Source organism: Epinephelus lanceolatus, chromosome 19 (genome assembly GCF_041903045.1).
Source record: "Epinephelus lanceolatus isolate andai-2023 chromosome 19, ASM4190304v1, whole genome shotgun sequence".
Taxonomy (NCBI): Eukaryota; Metazoa; Chordata; class Actinopteri; order Perciformes; family Serranidae; genus Epinephelus; species Epinephelus lanceolatus.
Window position 1 is genome coordinate 6,474,853 of NC_135752.1, and position 15,901 is coordinate 6,490,753.

Genomic DNA, 15,901 nt, shown 5'->3' on the forward strand with positions numbered 1-15,901 from the left:
GCCTAACATGCATGTCTTTAGACAGTGGGAGAAACCGGAGCACCCAGAGAAAAACAAACTGGGAGAACATGCAAACTCCACACAGAAAAAGGTCCACAACCTTCTTGCTGTAGGACAGCAGTGCTCACCACTGCTCCACTGTGCCTTCCTAAACTTGTGGAGTAATTCTTTAAACGTTTAGAAAACGCTCTTATCAACACTCAGTCGAACCATTTGAAGGTCCTCTGAAACAGATTCTTCTTCTTTTTGAGACCGTCCGCATCAACAGATGCAACAGCAGCTACAGCTCCATCATTTAAAGACACGGAGGCTGCAGCTCCATCAGCTGTGACAGTTGCAGCTAAAACACTATTGCCCTTACTGACAGTTGGCAAACAATCTGCACTGTCTGTGCTGTCATTGTTGGTTGCAGCCGCTGACACTTCCTTAGTGGGAGCAGCAGTGTCTGTTGCACAGTCACAAATGTTGGTCACTGAAGGTCCTGTTGGATTTTCATGACTGGTAATGTCAGCCTGGGCCCTCACTCTGCGGAAAAATTTCAGGGTCCTCTGAAACAGATTTTTCTTCTTCTTCTTTGTGAGACCATCCATATTAACAAGTGTAATGGCAGCTCCATCATTTAAAGAAATGGAGGCTGCAACTCCATCAGTTGTGTCCACAGCAGCTGAAGCTCCGTCATTATTGCTGTTAATGACAACTGACCCACAATCAGTGTCCACACTCTCATTATCGGTTGCAGCAGCCGAATATTCTTTAGGGGGAACAACACTTCTGTCAGTTGAAGAAATGGTGGCTGCAACTCCATCAGTTGAGCCAGTGGCAGCTGAAACTTCCCCATCATTGTTGGTACTGATAATTGGCACACAGTCAGTGCCTGCACTGTTATCATTTGTTGCAGCAGCTAAATCTTCCTCAGCGGGAGCAGCACTTCCATCAGTTAAAGAAATGATGGCTGCAGCTCCATCAGTTGAGCCAGCAGCAGCTGAAGCTCCGTCACTGACTGTGTGCCAACTATCATTGGTGTTACTGATAATTTGCATACAGTCAGTGTCTGTACTGTCATCATGGGTTGCAGCAGCTAAATCATCCTCAGTGGGAGCAGCACTTCCATCAGTTAAAGAAATGAAGGCTGCAGCTCCATCAGTTGAGCCAGTGGCAGCTGAAACTTCACCATCATTGGTGCAAGAGACAGTTGACACACAATCAGTGTATGTACTGTCATCATTGGTTCCAGCAGCTGACACTTCTATAGCAGGAGCAGCAGTGTCTCTGACTCCATCATGAAGGTTGGTGGTCGCTGAGGATCCTGTTGGAATTTCATGACTGGTAATCTCAACCCGGGCCTTCACTCTGCGGAGAAATTTGAGGGTCCTCCGAAACAGATTTTTCTTCTTCTTCTTCCTCTGCGTGAGACCATCTATATTAACAGTTGTAACTGCAGCTGCAGCTCCATCATTTAAAGAAATGGAGGCTGCAGCTCCATCAGTTGTGTCAGCAGCAGCTGAAGCTCCATCATCATTGGTGTTAGTGACAGCTGGCACACAATCAGTGTCCTCATTGTCATTATTGGTTGCAGCAGTGTCTCTGTCTCCATCATGAAGGTCAGTGGTCATTGAGGGTCCTGTTTGATTATCATAACCGGTAATCTCAGCCCGGGCCTTCCCTCTATGGAAGAATTTTCGGGTCCTCTGAAAAAGATTCTTCTTCTCCTTCTTCTTGGGACCATCCCTATCAACAGGTGCAGTGGCAGCTGCAGCTCCATCATTTAAAGAAATGGAGGCTGTAGCTCCATCAGTTAAGCCAGCTGCAACTGAGAGTCCATCATCTAAGGGTTCCATGGGGCAAACAGACATTAAATGATGGGCAGCACATCTATAGGCACTGGTGTCCTTTGTTTGGTCCAGGTGAGTCATTGTCACAAAACTGTGTTTTAGGGCTTCCCTGGCTGTGATTCTCTTTGCAGCATTCCAATGGAGACAAGATTTTAGGAACCCTAAAAACTGCATCCTATCTTGGTACTCAAGATTATCCCTTGTCTGAGAGAAGTTTTGTACTGCCCACTCCAAACTTGGTGACCCAGCCCAATCTGATGTAAAAGCTTTGAGCTTGATACCCATTCCCTTCTGATATTCCTGTGGGCTCTTAAATCTCCATCCCCACCCTGATGGACTGCTGGGGTGGCGCTCCCTGATGAAATACTGAGAGGTGTACACACCAGCCCTCAGCAGGCGGGCCTCTGGTGGACCCAGCAGACGCACCATTTCTCTCAGTGAATAATATGAACAATTTATAGGAAAGATAGGCTTGCCAAAGTAAAGGAATGCCAGGGTGCATCCTAATCCCCACATATCAACGGCCTCAGACAAAGGGAGGCCCCACATCACCTCTGGAGCCCTGAATCCATATAACTGCATCAAAGTACCAACCTGCACTTGGTTCACTGGCTCAGCCATGCCAAAGTCAATCAGTTTCACCCTGAAGGGCTGATCCTTGTGATTGACAAGCATGATATTGTCAGGTTTCACATCTGTGTGAAAAATGCCAATATCTGCCAAGGCTTTCAATGCTACAAGCATCTGGTGGGTCACAGGGCAAATTTCATTAACACACAAGCTGCGCTCACAAACCATATCAAAAAGGCTCTTGTCCAGTATCTCAAAGGCCAGACATGAGACGTTGTTGAACTTAAAACTTTCAATGAATCTCACAAAGTTATTTTTGTCAGGGTCAAGAGCCCTGATTTTTTCAATGGCTTTCAATTCTCTGCCATGACTGTCACCTTCTTTGGGGATCTTTACTGCCACTATGTCATCGGTGCTTAAATTAATACACCTGGCAACCTTGCCAAAAGCTCCCTCTCCAATAAAATCCCAGACCAGATAGCTGGTGGAGTTGCTGGAGAGTTCATCGCGCTTCTTCACAGGAAATGTGTCAGTCTCACTTTCACTATCTGGGCTTGAAATTGAAATGGTTGCAAAAGCCATTTTTGCAGTCAAATGTGTCAAAATGCTCTCTACACAGATGTAGTTCAATTTCCTCAGGGTCGTACCTACTAGGTAGCGTACCGCTTGGTTGAGCAGGCAACATAGAACCCGGGAAACATAGGACCTTTGTTGTGTAAGCGGGGAACATAGAAGCTTTTTTGCAGGGTTAAGTGGGAAACATAGAACCCTGGGAACACTGATATGCTCCCAACTCCAAGGTTAATCTTGCTGGTAATTTGGCTCAATGGCATTTGTTTGCCTTGTTGAGGAGAGCCCTCAGCTGCTCCTGGGAGGTAGCCTCCTTCTGCTGCATCAGGTCAGCGTGGCCTTTGGTGACACCCCAACCATCAGGTTTGGCCATCGCGGGGCAGAAGGGACGGCCAGAGGCAGGCTTCAGCTTCTCCCAGTAGTCACGACGGGCCCTACAGAGAGGAATACCTTTACTTAAAACCACACCGGGCTAATCGGAGGGAAAACAAGGAAAAAATTAAAGAAAGAAATCTCTACAATACCTCACTCTGACCCAAGGCTTGGTGTGCATCTCCAGACCACTGCCCCAGTTGCCATGCTTCTCAGAGCCAGCAGGCAGGAAACCCCTCTCAGGTGCCAGCTCCTCAGCCAGGGCACAGGTGTGATAGGGTTCAAATCCACTGCAGCCTCCAATGTAACAGATACCAACATTGTAGGTTTCCCGGGCATATTTCTGCATGTCCCATCTGGTCAGGATTCTCGGCTCCAGACCTGTTAAAGAACACACAGTTGTAATTTACTGTCTTCCATGTCAGCGACTGAGATATTTGATTTAGATTGAGACATTAAACAGTATGATTTAACATCAGTCTTGAGGGTGTATATTTACTGAAGGGGAACTCTGGCAGATCAATGAAACCCTGGCGGTTGCAGTCAGGAGTGTGGTAAGCCAGCGGTTGGCTCATGTAGTGAGCTTTCAGCCCGGCTCTCTCCACTCCCTCCTTCATCATCCTCACAGTTTTTACACAGGTCTCTGGGTCAAAGTGGCAGTTGACGCCCACAATCTGAGCCCCTACAAAAGATGAAATATGCACACATTTATCACGGCTCAAATATGCTACAGGAAACATGTTTCATTTATCCTGACAGCAAAAATGTGTGAAAGGAAAAAAATACAGGCCTAGGTGACAAGTGGTGCAGCTTCTGTGTTGCTTTCTTTAGCAATATGTATTTTGTCTGTCAGTGTCTGTTCTTACTTCCACTCAGTGATGGACTGGGACCAAAAAGAGGCCCCGGCATTTTTGACACAGAGGCCCCATGGCAGTGCATCGGCCAGCCAGGGGTGAAAAATTTTCATATTATTTTACAAAAAAATATGCATTTTTACGTCATTTTAGATCATCAGTTCCTTATTTGTGAAAGAACAGGCATGGTGTCTCATATCCCCCCTCCCACATATTACTAGGTACTATGATTGATGATTTTACACATACTAACACAAAAAACACTACCACTGGCAGAACGTTTCAGAGCGCCACAGAGACACAGAGTGTTCCACAACTACCATAGAAACTCACATTCACTCACTGCCTTGATGCACAATAGAAGAGGAGATATACAGACACAGTCATTATGAATGATAAAATTGATTAGTGGCTTGCATGGGAGCATGTGTAAAGCTAACCATATGATGAGAATGCAGAAATTCAGAACACACACCGAGAAATCAACTCACTACAATCGCACTGGTACAGTAGACAACAATGCACAGCACACAAGATAATAAGGCAGCAGCAAAACCCCCATAAATTCAGGCACGTTCAAAGGCCAGACTAATAACCTCAGTTAATAATACTAGCTCTATGTCTACCAAAACAGAAAACCTGAAATCAAACACCACACAACTTCATCCTAAAGGCTTAGCCTACTTCCGCCATTAACCATAGGCGCCCCCTCTTGGACAGGAAATACAGCACAACCAAATTATAACAACAGAAACATAAATCTTACACCAACCACAATGCATATTACAATAGCTTCACCAAAACATGAAAAGAGCACTGCACAGCCACAGTGCACATTTCAATAGCTCTATCAAAAGCACTAGTTACAACAGAAACAAGAAGGACCCTATGTGTTATAAGCCATAATAAATGTTACAGCAGCCACAATGCATATTGCAATAGCTTCACCAAAACATGACAAGAGCACTGCACAGCCAGAGTATAAAAATAAAGGTGTCTTTCAGTGTCTTCTTTAAAATCTCTTCTTAAGACTCACATTTATCGTATGGTCTTTTCTTAATTGAACTGTTTTTGAATTATTTGATGTTTTATTGTTTTATGTACTAATTGTTTTTATTGTGTAATTGTTTTTATTGTTAAGCACGTTGTAACTCCGTTTTGAAAGGTGCTATACAAATTAAGTTATTATTTATTATTATTATTATTATTATTATTATTATGTCTTACCTTTAAGTAGTTAGCAGGCTGCGAAGGAGTTTGCTCTTCTCTGAGGCAGAGGCCGTACTGCTAGCTGCACTTGCTGCAGAGGTGCTCGGTCTGTCGCCGCCGGGTAAACACTTTTTTGTAAATAAATCTGATATTTTGGCATACTTTTCACTCTCCGCGAGCATAGCTTTCCTTTTTTTCTCTCTCTTTTTCTCCGCTCCACCGTTCTCCACCCGTCTTTTCGTGCCTCGATCCATTTTCTTTTCTTGTTGTGATGTTGTCGTTGACGTTGAGTGCATTACCCATCATTCGTCACTTGTCAGATGTCAAATGTCATCACTCAAAGGTCGCGAGAAAATGCTTGATGACCAAAAACACTTTATATTACCGTTAGCCCCATTTCACTCATATTTATTTAAAATTATATTTAGACTACTACTTATATGTATATTGTGGCCGATGGAAATGTTTTGGGCCGCCAAGAAAAGATTTATTTATTTATTTATTTATTTTTTTGCCTGCCAGCTGGCGGCCACAGCACCATGCGGCAGTTCTGGCATTTGCCCAAATGCCAGATGGCCAGTCCGTCACTGCTTCCACTCGATGGCGCCAGAGTCAGTCAGATAAAACTTTAAAAAAAAAAAAAAAAAAAAGTCCAAAGCCTCACTGCATACAATTTCTGTAGTACCTCATTATGTGCAAATAGTTTCCTCACATTGTAAGTCCACCCTGTTTAAATCAATGAGGGCAGGCTTAATGACAGAAACACCTCTCTGTATAATGAAACCACAGCACCGGATACATCATTTTTCCTTCATTTATTTAAATTTCTTTTTTGTGGTGCTGTTGAAATTCCTAGCCTTCATGAAGGCAGGATTTATTGCCGCCTCTATAGACTGTACTGTACCTAATGAAGTGGCAGCTGATTGTAATTTGAAGAGGTCTCCAGTGTCTGTGCATTCCTGTAGTCAAACATTCTGCTCATGGTGGTCCCAATTTTGTGTTGTCAGACCTAGCCCTCCTCGGGCTGACGTGTTAGAAAAATGTTTAATTTCTAGGTCACAAGAATCCTGAAGTTGTTTGATTGTCTGAGCTTAAATTGTGTCACTGATGTCTGCAATAGGCTGTGTCCACCCACTGTGGGACAGGATGTTTAATACCCTTTGATACAGTTGATTGAAAAATTGAGATCTTGTGGTACCAGCTCTGACAAGTTTGACGGCACAGTCTCCAGGGCTGATTCCGTTCAGGTCTCCCTCAGGTCCAATACACAGGGTGACAGCCACAGGCTTTCCGGTGGTCTTCAAAACCTGGACAGCCCACTCAGCCTCTTCCACATGCTCAAAGTATTGCAAGCAATAAACACAGAAAAACCCACCTAAGCAAGAATATTCATGTTTAAGATGCAATGTGTATTTCTTATACCCTTACAAATGAAGTATAAAGTATAAAAATATGATCACTGTGGGCAGCTAAAGATGTCAGACCTCATTTTAAAGCTGCTATATATTTTTTAATTATCACAGTGAATCAAATAACTGTATTGTGAAGGCCTGCATCTTTACTGTTGGGTTCACTCTAACCACTTATTTTCTGCTGCAGAAAGCAGTTTTTACAAACAAAAAGCTCTTCAAACCAACAGAACACTACCTACTCAGCACCAAACAGCAGATAGACACAGTTAGAGACCAGCTGGTGACCACAATGGAGCATTTAGCATCAAAGGCAAGGCTAAGAGAGAGTGAATATTGGCCAAAAACATGACTCAATAGTAAAAGCCTCAGTTCCCCATAAATGCCACCAGACTCTATTGACAAAAACAGCCATTTTGACTATTGTGGCCAGCCTAAGGCACACCTGTGCAATATTCATGCTGTCTAATCAGCATCTTGATATGCCACACCTGTGAGGTGGGATGAATTATCTTGGCAAAGGAGAAGTGCTCACTAACACAGATTTAGACAGATTTGTGAACAATATTTGAGGGGAAATGGTCTTTTGTGTATATAGAAAATGTTTTAGATCTTTGAGTTCAGCTCATGAAAAATGGGAGCAAAAACAAAAGTGTTGCGTTTATATTTTTGTTCAGTGTAGCAGTGAATTAATCCAGTTTATTATAATCAAGGGACATCAAAAATGCAGACTGAAATGTGTTTCACTTTGCCGGACAACAATAGTAGTTACAAATTGTAGTGGTAATAGTAGTACTTACGAAAACTGAAAACAATTGTATGATGTCTTCAGTGGCTCTAAAGTCTGAGTAACCCTGATGATGTGAGATTTGAGTCTTTACCAGGCAGGGAGGGTCTAATGAAAATGTTACATGATGGGAAATGAAGAGTGCAATGATTTTGGTGCATAAAACTCAGCATATCTTGGCTCATTTTTAAAATCTGGCTCTTGCGAGTCCCATAGCTTGAAGAACAATTCTTAATGTCATTTGCCTTTTCAGATTTTTCACACAATTTAATCTCACGCCCAATTTCCCAACAGTGTTCACTACATACCCCTGCAATCGAGAAGTCCACATTTTTCTTGACAAAGACATCAGTCTGTTTCTTAAAGATGGCCTTGACCTCATTCTCGCTCTTGCAGCTGAGGTAAGAGGGAGTCTGAGAGACTCCTCCTGCCACCAGAGCATCACCCTCATTGGCCACCTTCCTGGCCAGGTCACAAGCTGCTTCGTTTATCTGCTGCCCCTGCAGATCAAAAGAAAATTCACTTTACATGCATCTTTCATGTCAAGAGAACACAAAGTGTTTGCTTCTGCTCTTGCTGCAGGAACCATGACTAATCAGACAATAGACAACCACTGGCTTATAATGATAGCAAACCAGGAGCAAGTCAGCGCAGCCCATCTTCCTCATGAAACATGCAAAACAGTTCTCAGCATTCCATTCGAACAAATTCTTCCAAATGAACAAGACAGCAAGTGGCTCCAAATGGAGTTTCAGGAACTAGTGGGTCAAGTAGTGGTTTCCTCTATTCCAACTTTCCAAACATTTAAAGACGCCATTGGGCTTGCATGACACTGATGAGAAAAAGGCTACAGATATGATACAAATAATGCAGTACATCAATGATGTACAAAACTCTGACAAGGCAATACGGGACATGGAGAACATCACACTACACGGACGGCAGGCAGGAATCATAACTGCAGTGGCTGACTTCCACTGCAGTATGACATCCACCGACCTCCTTTACAAACACTTTTACAACACATCTTCAAACTCAGAGACTGGCACATTGTTTCAGCTCAGGAACAAAATTAACCGGAGGAACGTCAGCACATCAGCACTCGGGGACCACTACAGACCAAATGACACTTTCATCCAGGATGTAACAGATGCCTCAATAATCACAGCTACCCTGCATCATTTCAGTATGGGCTCAAAAGATGACTCTCCCAAAACAAACTGCCCACCTGCCAGTTTTGGATCACTGGAAGAGAAACGAAAGTGGTTTGATACACAACTTTCAGACATTGTAAGTACATACATCATGAATGACCATACTGCATCATACTCCCCAGTTTCAACCTCAGTCCCACAAAGCTGATCAGACACAGAGGTTGAGAAAATGATCCAGTGCCTGTTTGAGGGATGCATTCATCCACCATTACACAATGTATCACAGTTAAGAAAACATGTGCAAGAGGCACATAATTTCACTTTTACAGACCATGGCAGTACAAGTACAACACTACCACAAAAATGCAACTCTAATGCAAGGACAGATGGGGGTACTTAACTACCACAGCACATTCCTGAAAGTGGCCATGCTAGAGCGTGACTTCCAAGATGCCGTCAAAGAGGGCGACGGAGAGAGACTTTGTCGCCTGTGGAAGTTTAAAATGCTCCATTTCAAAGATGCAGGCCGTCATCGCTACAGCCTTGAGGCTCTCAAACTCCAACTTGACCTCCATGCCCAGCTGAGTCCTACTGAGGCTCACAGGCTGAAGTGGAACCGCACAGTCAGCACCAGAAGACAGTAATCGCCATGGACCTAAATTGTGAACATTATGTCCTCTACACAAAGAAATGCATTTCACGCATTGGTGCCAACATCAGTTTTCCAGTAGCACAAACCATGAGCCAAACCCTTGGTGAGGGTGAAGGATTTGGTGGACTGTTTTGACCGAGGCTGTGACCTTAGACCAGAATCTGTCCGACACACAACTCCAAACAAAGACACGGACATCACTGTAATGACAGCTGTACTACATAAACACAGGGTTTTCCATTATCAGCCAGGAAGATCATACTTCTCATTCAGAAACCAACAAGCAAACCCTCTCCATCATCTCAAAATGCCAGAACTCAAGAAGTGGATCAATGAACGCCAAATCATGGCCCATAGAAAAAAATATCTTTGCTACAGACACTCTATAGGAAGCAAGTGTCAACCATTGATGACCTGAAGATCTGGGTCTCCCCCTTTCTCCCTTGTGCTCCCTCTCTACTACCTGTGATAGGGCAATTGTATGAAACCACGTTTTCTAATAAGAAATTTTAGTTTCTATTATAGATTTGATGTTGATTCCGTAAGTTTTACATTTGATTGTAATAAAATATTCAAATGTTAATTGTCTCATTTTTTAATGTTTTTTCTTGGGGAGGCAGGTTGCAGCTTTTAAACGAAAAAGAGTAGCACTTATTTGCTGATGTTAATATTCAGAGCTGTCTTTTACATATCTTAATATTTAATAAGATAAAAAGATGTACTGCACCCAGGTCAGTCAGTTTAAGATTAGTCTTTCATTATATGATTGCCTGAAATAAGATTTGTTGTTAACACAAGATAAAGAGACTTTCATGTTTTGTTCTATGACATAAAATGCATAGGTAAATACCCCACTGATGAATTTTGAAGCTTTTATGGATCTTTAAAAAGGCTGTTGCCAAAAAGTGGTTAAACGAGACCACCAACATCCTCACCTCAACCAAAACCTTACAGCCATGCTGTGGAGCTGTAATTAACACATGCTACTGTGGTGGAGTTCGTAACGTTAGCGTTTTACTTATGGAGATTGCATTTAGGCTTCAAAACTCATAACGTAAAAAGTATCATAAAAGTTTGTTTGTTACAAAGCTTATTTCTGGCAACGATCCAAAATCCAGTGGAAAAAATCCCACTGTTTTTTTGAGGAGGGAACCAGGGAGGCGTTTAACTCTTATGTCAGCCTACAGAAAAATGTCATCTCTGGAGCACTTTATAATCAGCATGTTTGATACCCAAGGCTATTCAGTAAAGGCTGGGACACACTCTGTGACCCCATGGGAGCTTTGTCACATATTTGCAATGTAACTGGAGCTGTATTGTTGGAGGGTTATGGCAGACAGTGCTAGAAATGAAGGGAGGATGTCTGCTCAGGTGCTCTTTGGGTATACTTCTTCTTTGAGAAATTTTTTTGGGGACACTTAAATGGCATTGAAACTACCAAGGAACATTCATATATATAAACCACATTTATCAATTTATTTTATAAAGACATTTTCAATAATAGCAGTTTATAATATATTTATTTTTGATAAAAATATATATGTACATAAATATACACATATAGATAAATACATATATTTATTTATATGTATGTATGTGTATATATATATATATATATATATATATATATATATATACACATATATATATACATACATATGTAGACATATAAATGTACACACACACACACACACATATATATATATATATATATGGAGCCTAACATGCATGTCTTTAGACAGTGGGAGAAACCGGAGCACCCAGAGAAAAACAAACTGGGAGAACATGCAAACTCCACACAGAAAAAGGTCCACAACCTTCTTGCTGTAAGACAGCAGTGCTCACCACTGCTCCACTGTGCTTTCCTAAACTTGTGGAGTAATTCTTTAAACGTTTAGAAAACGCTCTTATCAACACTCAGCCGAACCATTTGAAGGTCCTCTGAAACAGATTCTTCTTCTTCTTCTTCTTTTTGAGACCGTCCGCATCAACAGATGCAACAGCAGCTACAGCTCCGTCATTTAAAGACACGGAGGCTGCAGCTCCATCAGCTGTGACAGTTGCAGCTAAAACACTATAATCATTGCTCTTACTGACAGTTGGCAAACAATCTGCACTGTCTGTGCTGTCATTGTTGGTTGCAGCAGCTGACACTTCCTTAGTGGGAGCAGCAGTGTCTGTTGCACAGTCACAAATGTTGGTCACTGAAGGTCCTGTTGGATTTTCATGACTGGTAATGTCAGCCTGGGCCCTCACTCTGCGGAAAAATTTCAGGGTCCTCTGAAACAGATTTTTCTTCTTCTTCTTTGTGAGACCATCCATATTAACAAGTGTAATGGCAGCTCCATCATTTAAAGAAATGGAGGCTGCAACTCCATCAGTTGTGTCCACAGCAGCTGAAGCTCCGTCATTATTGCTGTTAATGACAGTTGACCCACAATTAGTGTCCACACTCTCATTATCGGTTGCAGCAGCCGAATATTCTTTAGGGGGAACAACACTTCTGTCAGTTGAAGAAATGGTGGCTGCAACTCCATCAGTTGAGCCAGTGGCAGCTGAAACTTCCCCATCATTGTTGGTACTGATAATTGGCACACAGTCAGTGCCTGCACTGTTATCATTTGTTGCAGCAGCTAAATCTTCCTCAGCGGGAGCAGCACTTCCATCAGTTAAAGAAATGATGGCTGCAGCTCCATCAGTTGAGCCAGCAGCAGCTGAAGCTCCATCACTGACTGTGTGCCAAATATCATTGGTGTTACTGATAATTTGCACACAGTCAGTGCCTACACTGTTATCATTTGTTGCAGCAGCTAAATCTTCCTCAGCGGGAGCAGCACTTCCATCAGTTAAAGAAATGATGGCTGCAGCTCCATCATTTGAGCCAGCAGCAGCTGAAGCTCCGTCACTGACTGTGTGCCAACTATCATTGGTGTTACTGATAATTTGCATACAGTCAGTGTCTGTACTGTCATCATGGGTTGCAGCAGCTAAATCATCCTCAGTGGGAGCAGCACTTCCGTCAGTTAAAGAAATGAAGGCTGCAGCTCCATCAGTTGAGCCAGTGGCAGCTGAAACTTCACCATCATTGGTGCAAGAGACAGTTGACACACAATCAGTGTATGTACTGTCATCATTGGTTCCAGCAGCTGACACTTCTATAGCAGGAGCAGCAGTGTCTCTGACTCCATCATGAAGGTTGGTGGTCGCTGAGGATCCTGTTGGAATTTCATGACTGGTAATCTCAACCCGGGCCTTCACTCTGCGGAGAAATTTGAGGGTCCTCCGAAACAGATTTTTCTTCTTCTTCCTCTGCGTGAGACCATCTATATTAACAGGTGTAACTGCAGCTGCAGCTCCATCATTTAAAGAAATGGAGGCTGCAGCTCCATCATCATTGGTGTTAGTGACAGCTGGCACACAATCAGTGTCCTCATTGTCATTATTGGTTGCAGCAGTGTCTCTGTCTCCATCATGAAGGTCAGTGGTCATTGAGGGTCCTGTTTGATTATCATAACCGGTAATCTCAGCCCGGGCCTTCCCTCTATGGAAGAATTTTCGGGTCCTCTGAAAAAGATTCTTCTTCTCCTTCTTCTTGGGACCATCCCTATCAACAGGTGCAGTGGCAGCTGCAGCTCCATCATTTAAAGAAATGGAGGCTGTAGCTCCATCAGTTAAGCCAGCTGCAACTGAGAGTCCATCATCTAAGGGTTCCATGGGGCAAACAGACATTAAATGATGGGCAGCACATCTATAGGAACTGGTGTCCTTTGTTTGGTCCAGGTGAGTCATTGTCACAAAACTGTGTTTTAGGGCTTCCCTGGCTGTGATTCTCTTTGCAGCATTCCAATGGAGACAAGATTTTAGGAACCCTAAAAACTGCATCCTATCTTGGTACTCAGGATTATCCCTTGTCTGAGAGAAGTTTTGTACTGCCCACTCCAAACTTGGTGACCCAGCCCAATCTGATGTAAAAGCTTTGAGCTTGATACCCATTCCCTTCTGATATTCCTGTGGGCTCTTAAATCTCCATGCCCACCCTGATGGACTGCTGGGGTGGCGCTCCCTGATGAAATACTGAGAGGTGTGCGCGCCAGTCCTCAGCAGGCGGGCCTCTGGTGGACCCAGCAGACGCACCATTTCTCTCAGTGAATAATATGAACAATTTATAGGAAAGATAGGCTTGCCAAAGTAAAGGAATGCCAGGGTGCATCCTAATCCCCACATATCAATGGCCTCAGACAAAGGGAGGCCCCACATCACCTCTGGAGCCCTGAATCCATATAACTGCATCAAAGTACCAACCTGCACTTGGTTCACTGGCCCAGCCATGCCAAAGTCAATCAGTTTCACCCTGAAGGGCTGATCCTTGTGATTGACAAGCATGATATTGTCAGGTTTCACATCTGTGTGAAAAATGCCAATATCTGCCAAGGCTTTCAATGCTACAAGCATCTGGTGGGTCACAGGGTGAATTTCATTAACACACAAGCTGCGCTCACAAACCATATCAAAAAGGCTCTTGTCCAGTATCTCAAAGGCCAGACACGAGACGCTGTTGAACTTAAAACTTTCAATGAATCTCACAAAGTTATTTTTGTCAGGGTCAAGAGCCCCGATTTTTTAAATCACGTTCAATTCTCTGCCATGACTGTCACCTTTTTTGAGGATCTTTACTGCCACTATGTCATCGGTGCTTAAATTAATACACCTGGCAACCTTGCCAAAAGCTCCCTCTCCAATAAAATCCCAGACCAGATAGCTGGTGGAGTTGCTGGAGAGTTCATCGCGCTTCTTCACAGGAAATGTGTCAGTCTCACTTTCACTATCTGAGCTTGAAATTGAAATGTTTGCAAAAGCCATTTTTGCAGTCAAATGTGTCAAAATGCTCTCCAAACACAGATGTAGTTCAATTTCCTCAGGGTCGTACCAACTAGAATTAGGTTTCCTAACACTTGGCTGTCACCTCTGACACACCCACCAAACAAGAGAAAATGCACACCAAATCACACTGTCACTGTGTTGGTGTACACTAGTGGGTATACTTACAATGTTGGTTTGGATGTTTTGTGATGTCACAAAGGATAGAAGCGGACGGAATGACGTTACTGTCACGTGGTCCGTCCACCCTGTTGAAAAAACCAGCATGGACCAGACCAGCATGGACCAGCATGGACCAGCAGACATTATGCTGGTCCATGCTGGTTTTGTTGTGTTTTGGTATGCTGGTATGCTGGTATGCTGGTTCATGCTGGTTTATGCTAGTATGCTGGTTGATGCTGGTATGCTGGTTTATGCTGGTTGATGCTGGTATGCTGGTTTATGCTGGTTGATGCTGGTATGCTGGTTTATGCTGGTATGCTGGTTTATGCTTGTATGCTGGTTTATGTTGGTATGCTGGTTTATGCTGGTATGCTGGTTTATGCTGGTTGTGTTGGTTGCTTGGGTGCTGGGTTCACCAGAACAAAACATAATAGGCTACTGGTGACCAGCATCCCAGCACCAATAGACAACATAATGCTAGTGATGACTAAAATAGGAAACTGTGATATTATGCTGGTCAACAGTACTAGATATATTGAGGATGTTAACTTGTTTATCAAGGTGGGATTGAATGTTGGAATTATGATAAAAGTCAGATCATATGAAAATATTACAATGCCTCTTTGTGTCATACATGCTCATAACTACCAAAATAAGACAATGTAGGTTTTAACAGTATGGCTATTTAATATACAAGAGCAACACAAAAGCAAAGAACAAGCAAACACATAACATATTATTAACATACCCTCTAAAACATATTCAACAAACTTACCCCAACATCTGCATTTAATGTATAAGAACAACAAAAGAATGAAGAACAACAAGCAAACACATAACATAACATCCCCCCTAAAACATAGCAAACAGCAAACTTACCCCAACATCTGCATTAAAAACATGATTAAATGGCTTTTTTTGTGTGTCTGTTAATGTCCATTATTTTTTCTGTCAGGTACTGTCCAGCCTTTCCTAATCTGGCCCGGAGCTCTGCCTCATCCACATTTTTAGTCTGAAGCCAGTCCTTGGAGCAGACTGAGAATAAAGGCACAGATAAACAGTGTTTGTCACACCAGAACAAAGAAAGATTTAATACTCCATATGAATAATAGTTGTTGGCATCCTGCAAAGACAGTGTGGTTTCTACCGCTAAGAATTCCATACCTTTCAGTGTGTGGAGTTTCTCTGGGGTCAAAGGCATCCTTTTTGTTTTGGTGGTGGGGCATTCCTTGCCTGTAAGGCTCCTTTCCCCCAGAGTCTTGGTGCCCCATATTGCCACGCCCAACTCCTTCACAAACATCGAATCACGGGTGTGATTATTTATTCTTCTCCACAGCTCTCTTCTGAGTTTCACCCCTTGTCCCAAGTGAATCTGACAAAAATCCAAAACAAAAGTAATCAGGGTATCAGATTGTACATTTGCATACAAAAGTCAAAACACTTTAAGTTTCG

The 15,901-nt window shown here is 42.9% G+C and overlaps 1 protein-coding gene across 1 annotated transcript; it reads right to left on the minus strand.

Annotated features, from left to right (window-relative positions):
- Positions 1-3,225: 3,225 nt before the first annotated feature.
- On the minus strand, positions 3,226-8,262 carry LOC117269931 (betaine--homocysteine S-methyltransferase 1-like). Its single transcript, XM_078162354.1, has 6 exons — positions 8,239-8,262; positions 7,914-8,103; positions 6,606-6,755; positions 3,844-4,026; positions 3,497-3,725; positions 3,226-3,406 (listed from the first exon to the last, which is right to left on the minus strand). Exons 1-6 carry the CDS (start codon positions 8,260-8,262, stop codon positions 3,226-3,228), a joined length of 957 nt encoding a protein of 318 aa, XP_078018480.1.
- Positions 8,263-15,901: the final 7,639 nt, after the last annotated feature.